Source organism: Corvus hawaiiensis, chromosome 8 (genome assembly GCF_020740725.1).
Source record: "Corvus hawaiiensis isolate bCorHaw1 chromosome 8, bCorHaw1.pri.cur, whole genome shotgun sequence".
NCBI lineage: Eukaryota > Metazoa > Chordata > Aves > Passeriformes > Corvidae > Corvus > Corvus hawaiiensis.
The window spans coordinates 28,222,340-28,247,157 of NC_063220.1; the positions used below are offsets into that span (position 1 = coordinate 28,222,340).

At 40.5% G+C, this 24,818-nt stretch overlaps 1 protein-coding gene across 2 annotated transcripts; it reads left to right on the top strand.

Moving 5' to 3' along the window:
- The first annotated feature begins 1,549 nt into the window (after nucleotides 1-1,549).
- On the top strand, nucleotides 1,550-24,549 carry MMRN2 (multimerin 2). 2 transcript variants are annotated; one of them, XM_048311935.1, is made up of 7 exons: nucleotides 1,550-2,138; nucleotides 11,789-11,911; nucleotides 12,186-12,292; nucleotides 14,264-14,329; nucleotides 15,461-15,634; nucleotides 16,685-18,586; nucleotides 19,588-24,549. In XM_048311935.1, exons 1-7 carry the CDS (start codon nucleotides 1,855-1,857, stop codon nucleotides 19,974-19,976), a joined length of 3,045 nt encoding a protein of 1,014 aa, XP_048167892.1. In that variant the 5' UTR covers nucleotides 1,550-1,854; the 3' UTR covers nucleotides 19,977-24,549. The 2 variants fall into 2 exon arrangements, with proteins under 2 accessions (XP_048167892.1, XP_048167893.1); XM_048311936.1 differs by lacking the exon at nucleotides 15,461-15,634.
- Nucleotides 24,550-24,818: the final 269 nt, after the last annotated feature.

Below are 24,818 nucleotides of genomic sequence, written 5' to 3' on the forward strand. Positions count from 1 at the left end.
GAGCCAGGAGGATGGCAGAGAAACACTGCCCCACCACTTGGGAGGGATCACACCCATGAAGAATGACTTCAATACCTGCAACACCGTTCACTTCTCTGCAGCATCTCACTGCAGGTCAGGTTATAAGCCTGTTGCTTGTTTTGTCTCATGTTTGCTTCAGTTCCTTCCTGATAATGGTCTTAATACGTAAACAAATATAATGATTAGGTCACATCCAGTTACTCGTGAGAAGAGCACGTTTCTATGTGAAACATGGCACATGAAATATTCACACACTGACATGTGTTACAGCAGGATGCACACAATTCTGAAATAAAAGCAGCAGGAAGGAACAGAGGGAAGTTGCTAATTTTTTTCAGTCTTCAGTCCAGACCCTGTGATTTCATCTCCTGGGAGAAGTGACTGCTACAACAAGAGCAGGTTTTCCCTTAGAATTAGGAAAATCTCTCCCTGACTGGCCCCTTATGCTGCTGTCACTGCTCTTAGGCAGCAGTGTCTACCACAGGTCAGGAAGGGCACTTCCTTGTTTCTCTAGGTTCTTCCATTAAGCATAAAACAGGGGCATCAGGAGAGGGCTGCAAATTCAGCCAGTGATATGGAGATGCAAATTCATAGCCTTTAATAACAAGGCCTTCCAAAATCCTGGAGAGATTTTATCCTCTATTTTCAGCTGCTATTGGAATGGATCCATAAAAGCTTTACATTTAATGCTCTGCAGGACATACTGAACTTTGGGCTGCTCATCTCATCATTCACACTGAGAGATGATCTAGCAGTCCTGCATTCCTACTTGTTTTGTCAGTGGAGCATCATTCTCCTTCATTTTATTCTTTAAAATGCCAGACCACATCACTCTGCAAGACTGTGAAAAAAGAAACACAGTTAATGAAAGCAACAAAACTAAAAGCAGCACCACCAAGCAAAGCAAAACCAGTAAGACGACTACATGCAACCTCCACAGCCTTTTTTTTTTTTTTTAAATTTATTATTAGAAGGTGGTGACAGAGGTAGCTCTTGACAGCAGCTCTTGGCTAGAGGTTTTTTTTTTAATGCTAATTAAAAAAAAAAAAAAAAAAAAAAAGGCCTGACACCCAGAGATGACAACCCAAACAGAAATTCTGAAAATGCTCAATTATCCTGACCTCTCTGAAGGACAATTTCATGAAAATCTTCCCTTTTGATGGGATCAGACTATGATTCACAGAGCTACTTTGCAAAGGTAACACAAGAATGGATGTTTGTAGGCTCTTTTTTACTGTACATTTGCTCTGAGTCCCTCAATGCCCACAATTTGTTGTACATACCACAGATATTCTGCTGCTAAAGCCAAGGGATTTCAGCCTTTAAACTGTAGAAAAAACCCCATGTGCAGCACTGGACCAAGCAGGTCTGTGACACTTTCTGGCACTGTAATGAGAGTCTGTTAGAGCACTCAATATTTTCTTTCCTTTCTTTTCTCTTCCTTTCCTTTAAGCTAACATCCTTTTCCTGTGCCTGAGAAGGCAGTTGATAAGAGCCGAGTTCCTGTTCACAGATAAGTTTAGAAGGCAGGCGAGCTCAGAAGTCCCTTGAATAAGCTATATTCCTACCACCTTTTCTTTCCCCCTGTCAGAGACGTCTGAGCCCCACACAGGAACCAGGCTCACATTGTTCAATAGCCACGGACGTTTCCACAGTAGCTGGGAGGGCCGAAAGCTCTTTCCGCTCTTTGTTACAAAATTTTTTTTTATTTTTTCCTTCCTTCTTCCAACTTTCCAGTTAAAGAATATTGCTGGGGCATTTCTGAAGTAATTCAGGCTGAGCTTCAGAGAAAAGAACAAGAGACAGGTGTAACTGGGGGGGAAGAAGCCCAGGATGCTTGTGAAGCTTTTGCTGGTCTGTAGTACAATAGGACTGGCAAAGCTGGTGGAACACACAGCCCATCGTGGATATCGTTATGGTTCTGTGCACAGCTTAAAGCCACGAGTTCATGAGACCTCTGCACACCCTCAGAGAGCTCCTCTGCCACGCCAAGAAGAAGGTTACTGGGAGGCAGAAGGGCTCAGGGAAGATACTCAAGATTACCCTTCAAGTGTGGTCTCCTCACATCAGGAAGAGAGAGGGGATTTTGAAGCTGCGAGCCCACAGTCCCGAAATGGGTAAGTACCCACCATGTCTGTCTTACACATAATGAGAGTGCAATCCCCTCTGATACTTTTATATTCTGTTGATACAGGACTGCTTTTAATAGAGGTTTCTCATGAAAATACATTAGATTTTAGGGGTCGACCTATACCCAAACAAGAATGGTTTAAATGCTTTAACTACACAAACAGAAAGCTGAATTGCCTGTGGAGGATGAAACCACAGATGGGACCAGCTCTTTGCTTAGTCTGAGACAGCAGAATGAGGTTAGGTGTGTGCACATGCCTGGCAGAGGTGAAGCCTCCCAGTTCTGACATAAACCAAAACATTACCTCTGGCAAAGCAGAGCTAGAGGAAGTTAATTTACTGACTTTTTCTTACCGTAAACCAATGCCAATTATTTCTGCTGAGCATGGCAAACTTTGCCCATTAGCAGAATGTACCTGCCTGCAGACTTGGGCCTTGGAAGTGGAGAGGGAAAGAGAATGGCAGGACATTAGCAAAATAAAAATAGTGAGGAGTAAATATAACAAAGTAAGGAATAATGAATAAGCATGAAAATTACTACAGATTTCACACCCCCATCCCCTTCAAAAGGTTTTCATGCCAGCAAATGTTCCTCATGCTAATCTGTAGCAGAAGAGTAGCCATTCTGAGAGCAAAAAGTATGTACTTCACTAGAATTATTCCCAAACCCTATGATTTGTGCAAGTTTTACAGGGCATGTAAGTAGGTCTCTAAATGTTTAAAATAGATGAAAACCAAGCAGGACAGTGAATGAATCTTTTATAGCCCTGATGGATGGATATAGCAGAGCCCTGTTCAGGAGAGCTGAAACAGCAGCACACTGAGTGCTGTTCACAGCTCAGTGCTTTAGGATGCCCTGGTATTTTTCCCTTTAAATGCTCTTGAGGAAAGGAAAAAAGTGAGATGGAAAGAGACTATAAAACCTTGCTCATGTCATGCTTCCTTTTCAGGCAAACTGCAGTATGCAATCTTGTTTCTAATTTCATCTACATGTAAAATTAAGGCCTCCCTTCCACATGTAACATGTTGAGTGTATGAAATCCTGCTGTCCTTCATACTGCATCTTCCCACAAATGTGTAGCCCCCACTAATAGCCCCAAGTCACTTCCCAAAGCCTGCAGGGGTTCACTTCCAGTTCCGTGATGGGTAGTGTTCAATAATGACGTGCTCTGTTAATTAACCAACTCCTGGTTAATGCAGTTCAGACGCTGTCAAAGGAAGGAAACAAGGCCCAAGGAGTACTCTGGGCTTTCCAGTTACACTGCAAGGTGGTAATCATTTGACTGCTGGTTGAAATGCTGAAAGCATTCTGGAAACTCCCAGTACTATGAAAATTCAATGCTGTAAAAAGGTCAGCATTATAGGTCAGCAAGATGCTGTAATATACTGTGCTAATCAGGATTTCTTCCTTTGTTCTGTAGCTCTGCTCAGCACCAGCTTGTCTAATTCAGTTCAACACCAGCTATGACTCACCCTAATTTCCTCCCAAGGAGAGAAATACTTCCTTCTTTTATGGAGATGGTTGCATAATGAGTCAAATCATAACATTCTTCCCAATTATAAAGCTATGTGGATGACTACAGACAACCCAAATCTAGCCTGGCAGTAGCTTTTAGGTATTTATTCTTTTGTAGAGCTGTCATACTTACAGCACACACAAGGCCAGGCAGCTGCTAGGTCTTAGGAAAGAAATTAGAGACTTTGAGAGGAATTATATCTAAAAGTAAGGGGAGAGAGGGTGAATAAGAAGGAACAACACAATTCTCCTTGTAACCACACTCCAAATTCTAAAATGGTTGAAGCAACACAACTTCAGAGCATGAAGTCCCCGAGTGCCTGGCAGTTGCTGTGGCTGCAGTACTCTGCTATGCACAGACAAGATGTTGCCATGAATCTGGTATTTCCTCCCTACAAGTGTGACATATTCCCTGGAAAAAGCACCATTGAGAAATGGGGTTTATATCTCTCAAGAGGAAAACAAGAAGAAAAGCATCAGGAGTTAAATAAGAATTGAGAGATAAAGGGAGAGAAAGACATACCATAAAAAAGTGTGACAGATATGCCAAAAAAGCCCAGGATGGTGGAGAATAGTTTTCCACCAAAATGGTGTCTTACATCTACTTTGCTTTTGAAATAAGAAAATACTTCTTTTTCAGAGCTAGGAAACAAGCAAACAAAATCTATGGTAACCTGGTCTTTGTGATGAAGTTTTGACTCTCAATATTTTCAAAAAATAAAAGCAAGATGTGTTTTGTTCAACTGCTTCGTATTTTCCCTATGTATTAGGAATAGTGGTAGTTACAAAATATTCCTGTATTTTTTAAAAATGTAGAGTATTATTTTTCATGTTGCAGTTATTTGAATAACTGAGACCACCATGACTAAGTAGTCCAAGGTATTAGTCAGAATCCTCTGGTTTCTGTTTCAACATGTGAGATTAAATGACTCATTAGATCTCAGTCAAATGCTTGGATATGTTATTTTGCTAATTCCTCTAAGAATAACAAGATTATTAAGGTAAGAGTTTTAAAATATAAAAATCAGTAAGAAGTCACTAGCCTTTAGAGGAAGAACTAGGTAATGGATTAGTATCTCAGCTGTTGCTTGTATTTGAAAAAAAGGAGAAGCTCTGCATGTTCAAGTGGACAAGTGTCTGTATGTGTATAAAATTAAAACTATCAAAAAGAGGGCAATTTTCCAAAGCAAATCAGCTTTTTATACTGCTTTACTCCCCAGCAGCTGTGTCTCAAATGAGCTGACTGGTTTGACTTCAGCTATTTTATTCTACTGCTGAGGTAAATGGATCCCCATGTACCCAAAACTTCCAGCAGAATTAAAAAGGGAAATTAAGAGACCTGTATATCAGGAAGTCAGGCTCACAACTCAGATTTCATGCACTTAGTGTTGTATTTCATTAAAGAAACCAAGACAAATGAAGCATGTAAAAGGCACATGCAGCTCTCACAGTAAAGCCCAAAGCTGCCTGTACCCTCAGTTAGCCTGACCTGTCTGTCAAGTAACACTGTAAACCAGATCACTCAAGCATTCCAGGTTAAAAATAACCTTAGGAAAAGGCAGAGGTTATTTTTAACCTTCCCCCTCAGTAACCACTGATGGAGCCAGTCCCCAGGTGGATGGCTCACCCTGTAAGGGAGAAATGGACAGTGGTGGTGGAATGGGAAGGAGCAGAGCAACTACAGCTGGCTTCCCATCTATCCAAAGTCTCACAGAACTTCTGTGTTTCCAAAAGTGTAATCATTGCCAAGTGGTTTTTCTCCCCCCAAAAAAACCCCCAACATCCCTGTTTTGGATTTGCCCTGTGGCTGGGTAGGTGGTTCATTTTTCCTTCCTTATCTTTAATCCACAAACACACAGTGTCATCTCCTGGGATTTTTTTTACAATTACAACATACCTGCAAAAAACGGAAAAACAAGGCAGAAATCTTCAGCTTAAGTAAATCCTTAATTGCATTAACATATTTTGAGGTTTGGACGCACAATTCTGTGAAGTCACCCTTGATTAGAGGAAGGTTTCCTGATGTCAGCCAGGTGTGCTGTTATCTCACTGAAACACTCACCTCTTCCTCTAATGCTGTATTAAGAAGCCACAAAGAATCAGGCCTGTTCTCATGACTACCCAGTGTGTCAAAATATGTAACTATCCTCCCAAGTGTACACAAGCAGAGAAAACTCAAATCAGTCTTACTCTAAGGAAAGTCACAACAATGTTCAATCTTAATAGCTTACTATTTTTTGTCTGCTTTTACAGGAAGAATCCATTAATTTAATTAAGACCAGTCTCACACTGACTCACCTATTTCTTTAAAACAAGGCAGGGGCTTTTGTAGGAAGCTTATGGGATACTGAAATTTCCCACCAAAGGGGCACAGAACATATGCTTAAAATAAAACAGTTTGGATGAAGTGCAGCTAAAAGTGATTTTCAGCCCCCAACATCCTGCAAAGCAGTGGAGCAGCCATTGAGTGCTCAACAATAGCTTTTGCAGTGCCAAGTGCATCAACAGAAGCAATGGTTTCCTATCAAAGTTAGGCACTTAGCTCCTTTCAGGACTTCAGGAAATTCTCCAATATTTGGCTGTCATTGAGCTGCTCAGCTGCAGGTGGAATAGCTCCCCATTAGCCTGCTTGATGCAAATGACACAGCTCCATTCCATACAGTGCAGGAATTATTGAACCTTCTGTGCCCAAGGAATTGATTTGTTTCACAGCTCATTACTGCAAGTTGCAGCAATTAATTTCTTCAGCAGATAGCAAGGAAGCTCCTGCTTCAGCATAGCCACAGAATTACCATCAGCAGTATCACCACCTGGACCCAACACCTTCCTGCTTGTGTGGGTCAGTACTCCCTGAAGGAGTGATCAGTGGCCAGCCCTGAACAAATCTACCCTCATGCCCCAAACATGGTCAGGGCAAGCCTTGGCGCACATTGCCTGCACCCTGTGCATGTGCCAGTGGGAAGCTTGGCTTCCCAAAGAGTTTTGTCTCCCTGGCATCAGCACAGGTGTGCTAGAGGGTGGCCACTGGTTGCAATTCCTTCTTCCAGATGAGGCCTCACAAAGGAGTGACCAGGCTGTAATAGAGATGAACTTAAGTCTGCAGGAACCAAAGGATAAAACGCAAGTGTAAGGTGCCCTCTAAATGAGCTGTAGAGCTTCCATTGCAGGGGGGAAAACAGAAATGAGGTAATGGCTGTGGGTGCTCTTGAACAGGAAAAACCTCTTGGATTTACTTCTCTAAAGTACTTTGTACAACAGTTGGATTTGCCTCAAAACCAGCTCCCAGCCAAGCCTGCTGTTCCTTGAACTCTTGGACCCAGTGAGGCTCCAAGTTCAGGACTGCATTTGCTCTGAAAGTCTTCACTGCACTAAGATTTTAGGATGTTCTGCAGGACAGGACTATCCCAACTGATAACAGACTAACTGGCACTACTGTTGGAATACACGTTGCATTCCACCTGCATTACTTAGGATTCTGGAAGATTTCCAGCATTGTATGGAAATCCACATGTTTGAAACTACCACTGCCACTCTCTTCAGCCCAGTTTTTTAAGGTGAACTGCAAATCAATCAGTTTGCTTTCACTCCTGTGAAAACAAGGGTGTTCCATGGGATGAGACACAGGAAGATCCCAGACCCTGCCTGAGAGGGAGTTCTACTCATCCCGAGGGAAAGATAGAGAAATATGAGAGTTTCTGCTGTCTGATTCTAATACAGGGCTGCTGGCTGCCTGGGAAGAGCTGGAGAATTCACTGACAGACCACCAGACATCACTTACTGTCTGCTAATTAAAAAACCAGTGGCACACTGTGCTGCTTTGGAGAGCCAGTACCTTCCCCAACAGCTGACCACTTTCTGCATTCCATAAAAAATAAAAAGATATGTCTGTCTCAATACAGGCATGCACAGTCTTAGTTTAGATTAATTTAAATGTGGTACTTTACCTCTGTTTTATTGAGGCTGCTTTTTCTTGCCAGTGAGAAATTTGCACTGAGAGAAAAACCAACCACAGTTAAAGCCTCATTCTTATATTCTTCTTCAACTGGTATAAAACAGAAGTCATTCTGTACAAGTCAGTGGAAAATCACTCGTTTAAACTGAAGTAAGAGTCTTCTTCTACCTTCCTATAGCAAATTTAAGCAGGAATTACTGCTTATCTGGTGCCTTTTGTGCTGTATAGGAAAATGTTACAGTCTTGAAAAGTTTTGTGCACGGTCAGTAATAGACACAGGAACGGCTGGGCAGGAGTTTTCAAAGTAATTACAGACACTGGCTTCCTTTAGAATAGAAACCTGAGGAAACTGATGTGTGAAGGACAACTCAGTTGTACTAGTACAGCCAAAGGGATAACAAAACTTATGAAAAAACCAACATCCTGAATTCCTGAAGCTTTTGTTCAGGCAAAAAATTCCACTGACCTAGGAAACATCTAAAATTATGCACCACAGTGCCAATCAAGAGAACATGTAGCAAAGAGAACTAGAGTGTGTCAGTCCCTCCCTGAGCTGGGGAGCTTTACTCACACTCACTCACACGCTGTAATTATCTGTATGAAGAAAAGACACTACCCCATATTCATCTTAGCAGAGTCAATTACTGTAGAGCAGCCATCTAACCTTTTCTCCTGGTTCTTTATTTTGTTTCCTATGATATAAGGTGGTCCAGTCAAATCCTAGAATCAGAGAAAGAACTGCCTGCATTTTGCTGCTACAGTAAGAGCAGAACTAGACCCAATGTAAGAAAAAAATAATTTCAATATCAGTGTTTGAAACTGAAAGTTTCAAATAAAAAGGGCTTGAGCTAACCTACATTTGCTGAATCCTATTTAAATACAGAACGCTTTGTCATCAGATATATTTAACCTCAGACATAAGAATACACTTGCCTCAAAATAAGGCAGAAGTGGATAGATGCATGTGAAGACTCTATTTAATAAGTTTAATTCATAACTAGAATGAAGCCTAGGAAAACTGCAGTCTAGCAAACAAAATTATTAAAATACTTTTTTCCTGGTTTAAGTAAAAGGGGATTCATTTCCTTGGAACGTAAACCAGGAAAAGCCACTGAACAAATGGAACATCTGCAGCCCTGAATTCGCTAGGGTTCCCTCAAGCGCTGCTCTAACTTGCAGCATTGTGATAAATGTTACTGTTCACCACATTACAGAGAAGGCTTTTCTGCTCTCCTCACATGAGCAGCTTCTCTGTCCTCTCTCTCTCCTTGGCAGCAGAAGCTTGCACCAAAAGGAAACTGTATTAAAGAGAATAAAAGCAGAGGGTGTTAGGTTGGTTACATATTCAGTGAATGAAGTGACATAGTTACAAAGATGAGAAAAAAATGCAGCAGCAGAACACAAAGCTGCTGTGTTCCAGAAACCAGCCCAAGAAAGAAAGTGCTATTTGTGAAGGAGCAGCTCTTTGAAACTTCATAGCCTGATTCAGAGCCTTTGGTGCCAGAGAAGTCCTGCTTGCCTCACCGAACTTTAGATCAAGCCCTTCTCAGTCTCTTACATTGTTGCACTTAACATTAAAGAATGACGTATTTTCCCTCAAGGTTAATCCCATTAAGAAGTATTTTTAGTTACAGATAGCAAAGTTTCCCTAAAGGAAGCATTTGACAAGTTGCACAAAAAAATGCTGCAACAGAAGTTTCATCTTTGGGCACATGTATCTATTTTGCAGCTCATTACAGGCCTTACCTACTTATTTGAGGAAAGAATAAACTTTGATAAGTTTTATGGAACTCAAAACCTCTGAAAGTTTCTGTGATTAAAACCAAAACATGGTATTACATAGCCCTTCAGCTCCACAAATAAACTTTCAAGATCAAATGAGAGAAAACTAGTGAATATATAGTAAAGAAAACTGAACATACAGAGCTGTGACCAGCATTTATGGAAGTTTTTATTGAGAGCTCATCATATTCCCCCCTTGTTTTTCCCTCAAACTATTCATTCTGCAGAATTCTAGTAACTGTCCAAAGCAGGCATCAAGTTGGCATCAACCACTGATCCAAATTTCTGATACAACATAACCGCTTTCTACAAGTGGGAAGCCCACCATGTACCTCCAACACACTAACTAACATGTTTTGAAAAGGAATCCTCGTGTTTTCTGTTCCATGTCTGTGCACATCCACCCATGCAGGACAGCAAAAGCACTCACTGTCCCACGGTGCCTCATTCTTGCTTACACAGGTTGATGCATGTGCACATTTGGCTTTGATTTGTGTGGCTAACATGACTCCAAGGACTTCTTAGGAAGGACTTGCATATGGTGGGAAAAAAAAAAATCAGCCCAGATGATGATTCACTGGGTGTGGATTGTTTTCATTAGGAAAGAACAAAACCCTGAAGCCAAAGAATCTTGTTTTAAAGGATTTCCACACTGAATGCAGACTCCTGCCTGGATCTGGCAGGCATCCTGCTGGCAGGGGCAGGGATCCTGCACCTAGCAACGATACCAGTGAGCTCCAGCAGCAGCACTTTATTTCCCCAGGAAAAAAGAGAGGATTTGAGGGGGGAAAAGCCTCTCCCAGCTATGCTTTGCCAAGCACATGAGAGAGGACAGCCCAAAACCGAGCACAAACCAGGTCTCTGTTTTAGAGTTACTTAACTGACACCAATTACCAAAAAGTGACAGAGCCTTATAAAGCCTGGCAGATGTAGGCACACCTCAGAGGCAGATGTCACCAGAGCATGTGTGCTGGTCTGCTGGTTTTACTGAGTGGTTTTACTGACACAAGCAGAGTGTTGACTTTGGAAGAGTAATACTTCAATAATTATTCAAGGATTTGTCTTCTAGTTCAGTCCCATAAGAACCAAGACTCCCATTGATCATAGGCCCAAAATTTCCCCCAGCCACTTGCAAAGGCCTCAAAGCTACAACTCTTAACAAGTTGTTTTGGCTGGAAATCACAACAAAGGCAGCAGCCTCCTTTCCTGTCCTGCTTTCCCAGCACTGCAGGCTTTGCCAGATTCCTGCCCTTGCTTCTAACAGATGAAGCGTGTTGCATGCATGAGTGCTTGCTGAAATCTCAATCACATTTTCCTTAAGAAACAGGGGAGCAAAACAGGCTATGGCCCAGCAAGCCTGGTGAACTGTTCCCAGCTAGCCCAGGCTGTCTGCCCTTCCATCCTGATGTTTCCAGCTTCCTTGCAGCTTCCTCCCCTTCTCTTGGCTGCTGCAGTGCCAGCTTCTGCTTTTGCGCAGGACTCGGTTCCCCGTTGTTTCACCAACTCCCTGAGAGGGGTAAGCTTTTTCCATATATGCTGATAGTCAGAGATTTGGTTCCTGTATTCCCATTTAAAAATACACTGCCTGAAGTTCAGCTGTTTCCATTGTAGTTATTACTCGTCACTTCCTGCCCCTTCTGGTCTTGGATTTAAACATCAAACTTCAGCCAATGCTACACTGCCAAGTCTTGACTTTAAAGGAAGAGGCTCATCTACACTCTGGGATTAATAGCTGCCTATGTAATTCTGACTTGGAAAATTAATCAGACTATTAAAACTCACTTGTCCGTGCTAGAAGCATAAAACTAAGACTCAAGAAAAAAACATCCCCCCCCCCCCCCCCCAATATTATTTTCCTGCAGGTGATGGGAGAAATTATTTTGAAGCTAGCCTATTTAATAAAATCCAATAACTTACTATATTATCTTGAAGAAGTAATACTTAGGAAGACATTATTAATGGAGCTTATGCTGGATTAAGTTTTCAGAAGCAGTCTGCCTCAACCTGATGAGTCAGTCATTAGGCATCTGAAATGGCAGCATGCCTAAAAAGGCAATTTGACATTTAAAGTGACATTAACCTGCAGGTTATCAGGGGTTGGAAATTTCTCCTGCTAAATGAAAGGACTGGAAATGGAACTAATGCATCAAAGTTCAGACAATCAGCCCTTTGGTAACAAACTCAGATAAACATCTCAAACGAAAACAAATGAATTGGGAGTGGAGGGAGAAGGTAGGAAGCATTTTCCACTTTCCTCATCATACAGCTGGGAAAAATAAAAAAATAAAAATAAAGGCCCTTCTGCATTTCACTTTTTCTTGGCACAGTTACAACCAGAGACTTAGAGACCTACTTCAAATTCTTTTCCCACGTCTTTCTTCCACTAGGAACTGGTGTTCCTTCACACAGTCCCGGCTGGTCACATACATAGAAGCCTGCATGAAGGAGAAGTACATTGTCAACTCCCAACAGCCCTGTCTGAATGGAGCCCCAGATTGCCAAAAGATCATGTAAGTGTCCAAATAAAACCAGTTAAGAAAAGAGAATTTTCCCTCAAGTATCTAAAGCATGTTGTCAACAGTATTGAAGCCTCAGCATTATTTCTAGGGGAGTTTTAAACAAATTTGTATCTTCCTTGGTATCAGTGACATTTTGGAATATTTGTTTAATAATAAAACTCTCTCTACACCTTATCAGAATACTACAGAAGTTCAGGATCAGTCCAAACTTGATTGCAAAGGACTCTATTACAATAAATCTAATGCCCGGACCCTTCCTCCCCAGGTACAGGACAGCTCTGAAGCCAGTCTACCAAGTGAAACAGAAGGTTTTGAAGTCTTTGCAGTGGAAATGCTGCCCTGGATTTATTGGCAAGGACTGTGAACAGCGGGGTAAGCAAAGCTGCAGAACACGTATAGGAATGAATGACTAAATGCAAGGCACAATGGAAAGAAATGAGTTTGCCTAAATTTTTTCCCTTTTTTCAGAATTTTTTTTTCAGTCTGCTATACCCCAAATCACTGATACTTCGAGGCAAGGAGTAGTACTAATTAGCAGTTAAATAGCATTAGCTACTTATTCTTCTGTTAATAGCACCTTTGTAATCTTTACTCATGGAGAAAGGTATTCATTTGCTGGGGAGCCTGTCACATGTCCATCTAGGCAAGTCCATCTAGGAATGCCTAAATCCAGGTAAAAACTGCTGACATCAGAAAGCAACACTAGGATGTGAAATGCCCCTATGGTCAGTTCACAGGATGAAATCATCTGGCTCAGGAGATCACAAGGTATCCAAGTTTAGAGGAGAGGGCAGCATTCGCTCTGCAGTCTGCATTGCTGCTCCTCTCTGCTTACCCTGGCTGCAAAGGGACTGGCTCCTAGAGCAGGGAGCAGCTCCACAGCACAGGCAGGAACAGTGCCCACACCGTTACTTCCATGAAAGCTCCAGGAACAGCCTTTAGAGTGAACTACTGTAATCCATTGCACTGTTGAATAAAGCACCGTGGGCAGCAGGATGAGGGAGAGGATTCTGCCCCTCTCCTCTGCCCTCCTGAGACGTCACCTGGAGTCCTGCATCCAGCTCTGGGGTCCCCAGCTTAAGGACATGAACCTGTTGGAGTGAGTCCAGGAGCACCTCTGTTATGGGGTCAGGCTAAGAGAGCTGGGGCTGCTCAGCCTGGGAAAGAAAAGGCTCCAAGGAGACCTTAGAGCACCTTCCAGTACCTAATGGGGCTACAAGAGAAATGGAGAGGGACTTTTCACAAGGACATGTAGTGCTAAGACCAGGGGAAATGGCTTCAAGCTGAAATAGGGCAAGTTTAGATTAAGTATGAGGAAAAAATACTTTACTGTGAGGGTGGTGAGGCACTGGAACAGGTCTCCCAGAGAAGCTGTGGGTGCTCCATCTTTGGAAGTGTTCAAGGCCAAGTTGGATGAGTGTCTGAGCAGCCTGGTCTAACAGGAGGTTCCCTGCCATGGCGAGAGGGTGGGAACTAGATGGTTTTTAAGGTCCCTTCCAACCCAAACCATTCCATGATTCTATGATTTGTGCAGCTGCTAAAAAAAAAGAGAGGGGAGACAGTGTGGTTTAAAAACTGAACGGTGGTTTAAAAATGGCATTGGCAGGATTTAGCAAATAATACTCAAAAAGCAGAATTTAAACGGATTTAAGAATTTAAATGCTATGAAGGGAATTTAAATGGATAAAAGGTAATTCCCATTTGCAATTAAGGCAACCATAACAAAAAAGGCAATCGTGTGAAACTTTTTGCACAATCTATGTCTAACTCACCTACAGACTCCACAGATAAATATCTCTGTAGGTTTAGCTTTTCTTCACAGATAGCTTTCAATTGTAGGTTGATCTCTAGGTGGTGAACTTCACCCATAACTTTGGAAAGATATTATCAAATGTAGTGCAACTAGTTTAGTCTCTCTTTTGTTACACTCACTGACCAAAACCAGCTCCTCCAGCATTATCTCCTCATTTGTGTAACATCATTCACTGTTGGTGCCACCAGAATGTTCAGGTAACTGTGGAACAAGGGAGAGTAATTTGCAGATCTTTAGATGGGACCCCCAGAAAAGAAAAAAACCCCATCTATTTGCAATAAACTAATTTCTTATGAGCAATAACTTAGCATGAGTTAAAAATCCCCACACTACTGCAAAGCACTGCCATGTATGCAATGTTGTATGCCAGTGCAAGGAAAGTAAATTCTCTAGGGAAGGTGTTCTTTCCCAAGGAAGCCTGTCTCCGCACCAGTTACACAACACATGAAATTCCTCTGCATGGCCTTGCTAAACTGTAGTACTTTCTGCATCTAAAACATTTTCACAGCTGTATCATATCTCAATTGCAGATCCTAATTTTATTCTGGTGCCAGAAACTGAAACTGAAGGACAAGAAGAGGAGTTCTCAAACCACAGTATGTGCTTGAAGTTATTTTGCTTGTCATCCTTTTACCTCTCAGTCACTGATCAGAAAAAAACCAGAAAAAAAAAAAGAAAAAAAAAGAAAAAAAAAAGAAAAGAAAAAAAAGAAAAGAAAAAAAAAAAGTGTTGATGCTGCAATTTTAACCTGATAAGCTATGGACAATGTCTCTAGTGAAAGCATTATCTGGGAAAGCTTTGAAATGGAATGTTTATTGACATATATGAGGGCTTTTGCTGTAACACTCTGTGAACGCTCACAACAAAGCATCCCTAAGTTTCAAAGCTGTATGGCAATCAGTGAAAGCCAGCTGGTGCAGAGCCCTACACCTTTCAGTGGCACGGATGTTAATCCCTTGCTCTGCAAAGTGGGTTCACAGGACAGCACACCATGCTCACAAATGTACCAGAAAAACAATCCACTGAAAATGCTATTTTAGAACGGCTTCCCAGTAGCTCTGAGATTACCATTAGGTACCATAGGTACCACAGATTTGTATTTCAGGCACTCCACCCTACCAGTCTAAGTACCAAGGACCTTCCCTTACTACCTGGGAAATGGTGTGGCTTGCAGTGCTATTAATTATCTTCCAGCAATTACCTTCAGGGTAGTATTGCACACTTTGAAATCTACAGCTCAAATTCACAAGTATTTATTTAGAAAGACATCAGTTAAAGGCCCCCTCCATGAGTCAGCTCTGAAACTTACACACTGTGCTCCTGAATCCTTAGTGGAACGCCTCAATTGCTCTTTCATCCTCTCCTTTTATTCTAGGCTGTTAAACCTTGCCATCCTTTCAGTCCATGGCTTGAAAAGGGTTAGTATTCCAAAACACTTTAATGGCATAGTGAGATTTCTAATTAAGAGCATTTTATTGCCATCACGGCTGTTGTAGCTGAAGTTCTCTGCAAATATTTGAATATATTAGGTTTTTCATCACTGTTGAAAAAAATCCTTGCAAATTAACTGCAATTTAAGGTGCCATAAATTAACAGACCCCCTAATTGTCAGTGCAAAATTTTCAGAGTAAAAAACAGACAGGTGTTCTCAGAGGTCTTGCATGAATACCTGTCACCTGGTCGCTGCACTTTGTTGCATGACTTTGTTTTTCTAATCTTGTGACTAGTGTCAACATCAGTGGATTCAAGAGAATTGTTCGAAGTCATTCAAAATCATGAGGCTTTACTGGATGATCTTCAAAGTGATATTCATCAAGCAGCCAGCACCTTAGGTGACTTACAGAGACTATTTGAAAACAACGGTACAAGCATGGTGTTAGAAGTGAACCAGAGCAATTCAGGTGAGAGGTCTGATGCAGAATTATCAGCCCATGATAAGCCCTGTGAAACCACACAGAAAGAAAACATGAAAGCAAAAATACCCTGATATTCCTTGGTCTGCTGGTTGCTTCTAAAAAGAGAAAAAAAATGGGTGCAATCCTAATGGAAATGAATGAACCAAAGAGTAACTTGAAATGGGCAATGAGAGGAAAGACAGAATTCAGAACATTCCTTAATTACAGAATAAAGAGGTTGCTTAAAATTTGTTAACCTCACTATTCTGCTTCTATGGCTTCTTCTCTTCCCTGGGGATGCAGAGTTTAGACCTGTTCTTTTCCCATACTCATGCTATATACTCTGATGTGTGGAATAGCAGCCTGGTGTTACATGAAAGAATGAAACATTTGACCCATCTCTAGAACATTATTTCTACCATATACAGGAGTGGGAAAAAAAGAGCTGCTGAATTTGACCTACCATAGTGAGCCACTGGCTTGCAGAAACGTTTTCTAAGGACACAGACTATGGTACTCAGTGAACTTTAAGGCACTCAAGTCTGAACTTTAAAGTTAGAAACTGAACCTTACAATTCCTGTATAGTACAGATACTTCATAGATTTTCTAATTTATTTACTCTTGACCTGGAATATTAAGCTGTTAAGATGCCGTATAACTTTGTGGAGTTGAAAGCATGAGAAAAAGGACATTATGACACAGTCAAAAAAGGAAGAGCCCACCAACTAAGAACTGCTGGGAAAATGGACAGTTATGGCCACTGGCAAAACTGCCTGTCCAGGGGTTTCAAAAAGCATCATTTTTAAGACATAAAGGGGGAAGTCAATACATATCCAAGTTATCGTCTGCAGACTCATAGACACCATGTGCTTTATAGTAACCTTGATTTAACGCTAGGCTATTTTTGCAATTGTCAAAATTTATCAGAGGTCAGATTCTGGGGATTAAGATGGCAACTACTACAGAAAAATTCATACTTGAGTTATCCTACCTAGGTTGTGTCCCAAAAGCAGAATTTAAATTTAATTAATTTTTTTTTTCAACTGTATTAACAGATCATCAGTGGAGGCTTCTGCAGCAAGTTTTGTTTCCTCATGTGGAGAATTTTCTAAGGAGACATTTTAACCCAATGTGGGCAAGCTTCAACAGAAGCTTACAGAACCTGTCCAACATAGTAAGAAACCTGTCCCATGATGTGGAAGCCAACAAGAAAAGCATAGAAAGATTCCAAGAGAGCACTGTGCCCAAAAAGGAATTTCAGGAGCTGGGAACTAAATTTGAATCAAAAATCCAAGAAAACACAGTGAAAGTTGATCAGGTGAAAAGAGATATAGAGGACCAAGTGCACATGCAGCAGGCTAATATTCACTATAATCTCAGCATGATCAAGGCAGATACTGACACAAAACTCAAGAAGCTTCATAAGATACAGCAGACCCATTTCTTAGCTTTGAACAACAGCATAGCAAACGTGAAACAAGAGCAAAACCTTCTTGAAAATAAATTGGAGGCTTTGAAAAAAAATTTAACAGAACTTTCTTCACATTATGGTCCCAAAGATGAAAACAGCCAATTAACCAGCAGACAAATAAGTGAAATTCTGTCAGGCCATGCAAAGCAGCTTAAAGAACTTTACATGGAATCAGACGTGGCCTTTCAGAATATTGAAGTTTTAGAGAGGTGGTTTAAGGAGTTAAAGAAAAACATCTCGAAGTACAGGCCAGAAGATCTTACAATAACTTTAGCTGAGAAATCAGTTATTATGGAAGAGAACAATGCAGCAATGGAAAGGCAGATATCAGAGCTCAATTACACTCTTTCAAACCTTCAGGAAAACTATTCAGATCTACTGCGGTACATGGAGGAATGTAATTGTCAGAGGATACCTTCTGACGCTGATGTACTGGAGGAAGATCCACAGAATAGCACTTATTCCCTTGAAGATACCCAGTCAAAGGATATGAAGCACTTAGAGTCAGTTTTTAGAGATCTCTTCAAGAGTGAAATTGAAGAGCTCTCCTCAGCTATTCCATCCATTCATCTGTCTCTCAACCTCCGTCAAGAAGAGAACAGACAGCTTCAGTCACAGGTTACGGCTTTTTCAGAAGACATAGGCTTGTTGAAGAAGAAAGATGAAGAAATTCATCGACACATCAAGTATCTCAACAGTTCTTTTAGCTCTCTTTTGAAAGATGCAATGAGGCACGAAGAAGCACTGGAGGCTTTACTGAGACACGAATTCTTGGATGTCTTTTTTGAAGATGATTTTAGTAGCCTAATACCATCAATATTTCAGCTGCAAGAATCTCTCAGACACTTCTCAGATAAACTGCAAGAACAAAATGTGACACTAGAATCTCTTATGAGGAGATTTCATCCCTTGGAGAGAGGTCACCAGAATAATCACGATGCTCACATGCCTCCTAAGCACCCCAAGCAGGAAACACAAACCTCCTCTACTCTACAAGAAGTCAGTAGTCAACACAGCATCATAGAACACATGGAACCTAACTATGAGGCTGTCAAGGATGACTCCTTGGATAGCTCAGCTTATAATGATATCATGACTCTGAAGAATGATATCAAACACCTGAGCCTGGCAATCAAGAGGCATGAATCCAGAGGTGACACAAGTCTCTGCTGCAATCATACAATAGCAAATGCAATTGAGCCACTCAACGTTTCTGTAGAAACTCTCTCTGCAGATTTAGCAACCATCAAGCGGAATCTGGAGGAACATCTGTTGACTTTTAAAAAGCTATTTGGAAGTAATGAAGAATTAGTTGCCTCAAATGTAAGTCTGGATGTTATAAAGATTCAGTCAATGCTGAACAGAAAAGGGAGAAGGCAACAGAAGGGTCAAGACAAGCAAAGAGACAAGAAAAGGCCAGAGAAGCACAGAGAAAATACACAAAAAACTGGGAGAAATACAGTGCAGACAGAACTTGTGGAAAAAGGTGTGTTCTTTTCTTTTACCTGCTCATGTGCAGGTCTAGCTTCTTTCTGGGCCCTGCTACAAGTTCCACACACAGAGCATATTAGTTATGAGAACTGTCAGGTATCTCATGGAATGCTGGAAGAGAAATTCTGACATTACTTACATCCTCCCCCTCCACCAAAAAAAGCAGTTTGAGTGAGAACCAAGTGGATATTCTGCTGTATTTTGGTCAAAGCCAATAAAATTACACCTGCTATAGCTGCTAGGAAATTTGCCTTGAACTAAGCCAGCTTCAGGTGTTTAGAAGACAAATTTTGTTTGTAGATGCTCATGTTAATGCAGTAGCAGTTTCCTCTTTGGAAGCTGATGTAGAATGCTTCTTTTTCCCTGTTACTTTGTTACTTGAATCTGGAAGGAGTGTACTCAAAGCACCAAATCCTTCCCAAGGCAGACAGACACATTAAATGAATTGCTATGATTTGCACAAGTGGAACTGGCAGGACTGACCAGAGAGCACACACTCTTTTACAACTATGTCTCAGAGACAAGTTTTCAGCTTATACTTCACTGGGACTGGCCAGTTCCCTTTCCCTGTAAACCTGTGACCATAAGCATCTGGTAATCACAACCACCACAGCTTTAGCATTGGCTTTTATGATTGTAGCCCTTGGTATGGACAAACAACATAGAAAAAAAATCAGCCCCTTTAGGCATCTGTGCTGCAAAACTGTAGTTGAGCCTGAATAAGCAGAGAATATATTCTTAACTAATTTATTTTTAGGACAGTAAAAAAGTGTTATTTGTTTTTCCCCGGGTGGTCCCAGCATTATACTTTTCCAAGAGTTTCAGGGAAACATTGGACCTACTCCAGTGCACATACCCATTTCCAGTGTCTAGCTTTGCAAAGCAGCACACAAAAATCAGGCCTGACAGGGATTCAACTTATCTTCCATCCTGATGATCCTGGGGAGAGAAGAGCGCTCACTCACTGCTAAAATCCTGTTCCTCTTTCTTTTTCAGACTCATTGGTGGCATTCCATGTGGGATTCTCAGAAAGAAAGGATAAAGAAAAAACCGTGAGGTTTAATGAAACGTACCTCAATTATGGAAACAGCTATTTCTCTGAGCAGGGCCACTTTAAGGCACCACACAAAGGTGTCTACCTGTTTGTCATCTCTGTGGAGTTCAGCTCAGGACCAGCACTGGGACAACTCTCCTTCAGCCGTGGGTACAAAAGAACTCTCTCGAGCAGTCAGAGGAAAACCCCACACGGAAACACCATGACTACTTTTGCTATGGCAGAAATGGAGAAGGGGGAGACAGTGTGCTTTGAATTGCTGCAGGGCTCTGTAGTGAAACGAAGCCCACCTGGGACAACTATGGGTGGATTTCTAATATCTAAAACTTGATTAGTGACATTTATGTTTTATTAATCTCTTTGCATAGATGCAACGGATGCATTCACTATTGCTTCATCTGTGATGTATTCAATGCTACCGCATGTGTTTAAACATAGCACTACCCTACGTTTGTCTTCATGCTTCTTTTCTGGAAGTGTTTGGCTTTTGATTAGTTGCTTCTGAGCAGCAATGGGATTTTCTTTCAAGTGAAAACCTACTTGTTTGGACTTCAAATGTATCAGCACACACATTCCCAAATCCTTCCAATGTGAGAACTGCACACAGATGTTTTGTGGGACTTTCTTCACTTAGAACACAAATTTCTCCTTTCCCTTGGCAAAAGAATATTCTTCCATAGCAAATACCCCACCAGTGGCAAGGAACAGATTTGAGGTAGGACTGCATAGAGCAACTCTTATATTATGTGAATGGTACCTTAAAACCCAGAAGCCAGGGCAATTTTACCTTTTAGTTCTCTGTGGACCAAAGACTATCTTGGAAACTTCTGCAACTCACTCCAATGTTTCAGACTGTGCACAACAGGAACACTAGAAGAGATCCATCAAATCCAGTAAAATTCACTCTATTGCCAGTATTTGCAAGCAAGGATCTCGTAAATGGCCCAGTTTTTGTTTCTGGGACTGTGATGTAGTTCAGCTACACTGCAAAAATTTAAAGCATTGTTAAGATGAGTTACATTTACATTTAGACACTAGGAAAATGTCAACAGTATTTAAAAAGTATTGGTGAAAATGCAGTTTATTTCTAAAGTTAATCCTGAAGATTATAATGAATTCAGCCCAGAATTCAGCATTTAGAGTAAGTATTTTAAAACCAAGCAAGCAAAACTAAAACCAAAAGGTAAGCTCGTTGGTCTGTTGTCACTGCTGAATACAAATTTGTAATTAGAGTAAACCAAAGAGTAGAATTTTTGAAATATGGAAGGTTTTTTAAATTTCCAAAACTTCAAGGTGACCATGCCTGGTCATGCCTTAAACTTTTCTTCTGTCAAATAAAACTTCCCAAAGACTTTCACTTTAAAGAAGTTCAAATATTGTGTTATTTTTGTCTATCCTAATACCTTACAAAGCAATATTAAAACAATTAAATTTGCCAAAATAAAATGCACTTTGAAATTCCCAATATTTTTGAAGAAGATGTAAATTCTTATGATGTAAATTGTGCCCTTTTAAGGTAGCATTTTTTAACAGATATCTATTCTGCTGTTAAGGAATTTTCTCCCCACCCACCTGCATTCTAAGCAATGTTAACTATTATCGATTGTTAAAAGCCCCCTACACATTGGTACCAACACACACTGCACTTAAGGCAACAGTCTGACAAGCAGACAATATGTATCTTTTGAAATAAAGCTACAAAGCAGTTTCAGCTACTGCCTTACAGAGAACATTGTTTTCTCTATCCTGAAAAAGCCAGGAATACTAACAACTAAAAATGCTCCTTATCTCCTCTGGCCAATGCTGCTTCCCAAAGATGACCAGGCCAGGTGTCCCTGTTCTTCTAGGATGGAGCCATGGCTCACATTGCTCTGCTGCAGGCACAAAGTGCCTGCAAGCTCAGTATCATCTTCTGTCCCACAGATTGCTCAAATATCTGAGGGAAAGAAGACAAGAATAAAATTGAAGAGGTGAAATGAAGAAAAGCATCAAATTGTTAAGATTAGGTTCTTTCAGTATAAAGCTACCATCCTGGGGTGACTCAGATTGGTTTTTACCAGTGTTCCTCCAATTCCTGACTTTTGTGATGGCAGCACTCTGCAGAGCCAGGCCCAGTGTGCTGCCTAGGTCTGGATGGCTCAAGGAACACCCCATCTTAAGGGCACACCAATTCGGCAGCCACCAGCCAAGTTCCACAAATAAAGACAGCTGGGGAATACGTATATGTTACATATGGGGGATATGATATGCAGATATATTTTAAAACACTTTGTTTTTAAAGCTTCAACTGGAATGAAAACCATACAGCTACTTGGAAATGGACACAGGAGGTAGTAGAGAGCACTGCAATTCATCCAGTCAGGACTTCTACACATTTGGTGTCCTTTCTTGTGCTTACCAGAGTTTACTTTTGTTGAAGAATATGCCAGACGAGTTCAGAGAACATTGACTCCAGAGTGAACAAAATGTTAATTTAAAGATGTTTTCATATTTTAAAGACGTCTTCAAATATGTGCTTAAGTTAGCCATCTGCATACACAAAGACACACTTGACTGGAAGACTGATTTTTTGACTATGAAGCAAAAAATTAATGAAAGACAATGGGTTAAAACACTCTGCTGGCTGCATAAGCCAGGAAGACTGACTTCCTTCTCAAGCAACAAGAGAAAGGTGATTAATCTACTGGGCTGTGGTTGTGTTTGTTCAAAGCAATAAAGCAGATTTTTCATAAGCCTCCATCTAAACCACTCCTGCATTTTTTTGGTGGGATGGTTGGTTGGGCTTTTTTATAAGATTAACACAGCCACATCACCATGACCTGCATTTTTAGGCAAAGTAGAAGAATCAATTTAATGAAGATAATTTGAAATAGAGCTATTGGTTGGCTCAGTGGATTTAGGAGAATTTCCAAACATGAAAAACAACCTGAAGATGACCATATGCATTGGGAAGAGTTGTCCGCAAGAGCTTCCGTTTCCCTCACAGCAAACTGACTAGACTAACACATCTGATGGCCAAGCACCAATAGGCATAGAAATGTGTGTGCTCACTCCAGGATACAGATATAAGTATTGTCAATCTGAGACTCATATTTAAAAATAAAACCTTCCAACAGCTTTTAGTACTTCCTAGAAACCTGCAAGAAAACATCGATTGCGACTGCGTCAAGTTTCTGTATTTCCAGACCAACCACTAAGCTTTATAAGGTAGAAAGCTGTGCATCTTAGTGCCTTCACGGAATTATTTTGTTACTGAAACTTCTGTTGTTTTACAAATGTCAGAATCTTACAGTACATTTTAAAATTAAAGTCTCCTAATTTTTTTTTCTTTTCCATGAATAAGACAATCTCCTTACTGTACTCCAAATTCAAGTACTGCTTATATAATATATAAACAATTTTACTTTCTGTAGATCCAGCAATGCCTGAATTCTGCAGATAATATGCACATCAAGCCAGAGTCTGAAGCCCATGGAGGTCTCCTCATGAAGCAGACTCAGGAGGTGGTCGGCCCACAGTAGTGGTTCTTTCAGTGCTCAGATTCACAGCTGATACTGATTTACTGCATTAACATCACTGAGAAAGACCAAAGCAGTGTTTTGGGGAAGAGGAAGATAAAACTGCAGAAGGGATTAAGGAAATTAAAGGAATTATACTTGATCCTTTCTGAATTTAGTGATACTTCTGCTAACTATTTAAAAGCTTGTGATTCAATTCGCTAACTACTCAGTTTGCTTTTTGGTATGCTCACAAAACATCCCTGTGGTGTGTTTGCACATTTCACTGGATACTGCTGTTTCACTTCTTAGATACTGATGCAAACTCATCAGTAGCTTATTTTATATAGGGGTCAAACACACCCATATATAAAGGAGAGCATTTTGATATTTATTATTAGCAGGCAGAACTGGTTTTCACTTCTCAGAACGCCCCAATCTTTTCCCAAATCCTTTCTTTAGGATACAGCACCACCCCGTGGCCATTTCGCGAAAGAACAACTGGAGAAAAAGCTGCTCATTAAAACACGGACAGGTGCAAACACACCCCCACAATTTACATTATGTCCTCCTGCAACGCTAACATGAAATCCCAGTTTTAAATCCAACCACGACCACTGCAACCAATGAACACATTCCACAAACAACACAATAGCCACAACCACAGGACAAAGGTTTACTTTGCCAAGATACTAATTTAAGGAGACCAAATCTTTGTGCAGTCTAACTTCCTGGTATTATGTATTAAGGAAAGAAAGGTTTGGAACTACATCATCTAATCTTTCCACTGCACTTTCCAGAACTCTACTGCAAGAATTTAACGCTTGATTGTATAGGGAAAACAAATAAAGGTTTATAATTATAATATACTGGCAACAGTTTTTATGATATCAAATATTTATAGATATCAAACCTTTCTAGCTACTGTAAAAATATGTATTTAAATCTAAGATTATTCCTAATTAAAGGCAAAAAGAGAACAGAAACTGATCTTAATTCTTCCTCCTTGCAAACTAAAGGTGAACTCTACGGAGAGTAGAAGCCAATACACTTCTGCAATGAGAAATTCTGACACTTTATATAATTGTGTACTCACAGCTGAGATAACCCCTTGACTGGTCTTCACTTGCTTGAATCATAAAAACCAGAGTAAATTTAGCAGGATATATAGAAGCACCTGCATATTTTTGCAACAAGCAGTACGTATGCATATTAAGCTCAAATCTCTTAATTTGGATACTATTACACAAAAAGAACATTGTACACAGAGGGAACAAAAAGCAATTACAAAATTCCCCATCCCTTTATTTTTTCTCTTTTTACTTGGTAAGCTTGAGGCAAATTTATATGGATAAAACCAACATGTAGTGAACTTGCATATGTTCAAATAAAAGTATTTGATTTTGACTGGCTTCTGGCTTTGCTGTAACACAGGGATAAAAATCAGGAGAAAGACACACTTTTTTACTGTTGCACCCAAATTCAGTGCAAGGAATAAAGAGTCTGAACTTAAGAGAGCACCAAATAATTCTCAACACCATTGAACAATAAAAGCAATAATTAACAACTTATTGAGAGACTGTGGGGAGAAAAAACCATAAACGAGGTATGAAAAAGTAGGGAATTATTCAGTTACAGTATTATGATTTCCAAGTCATTTACATTTTTAAGGCAAA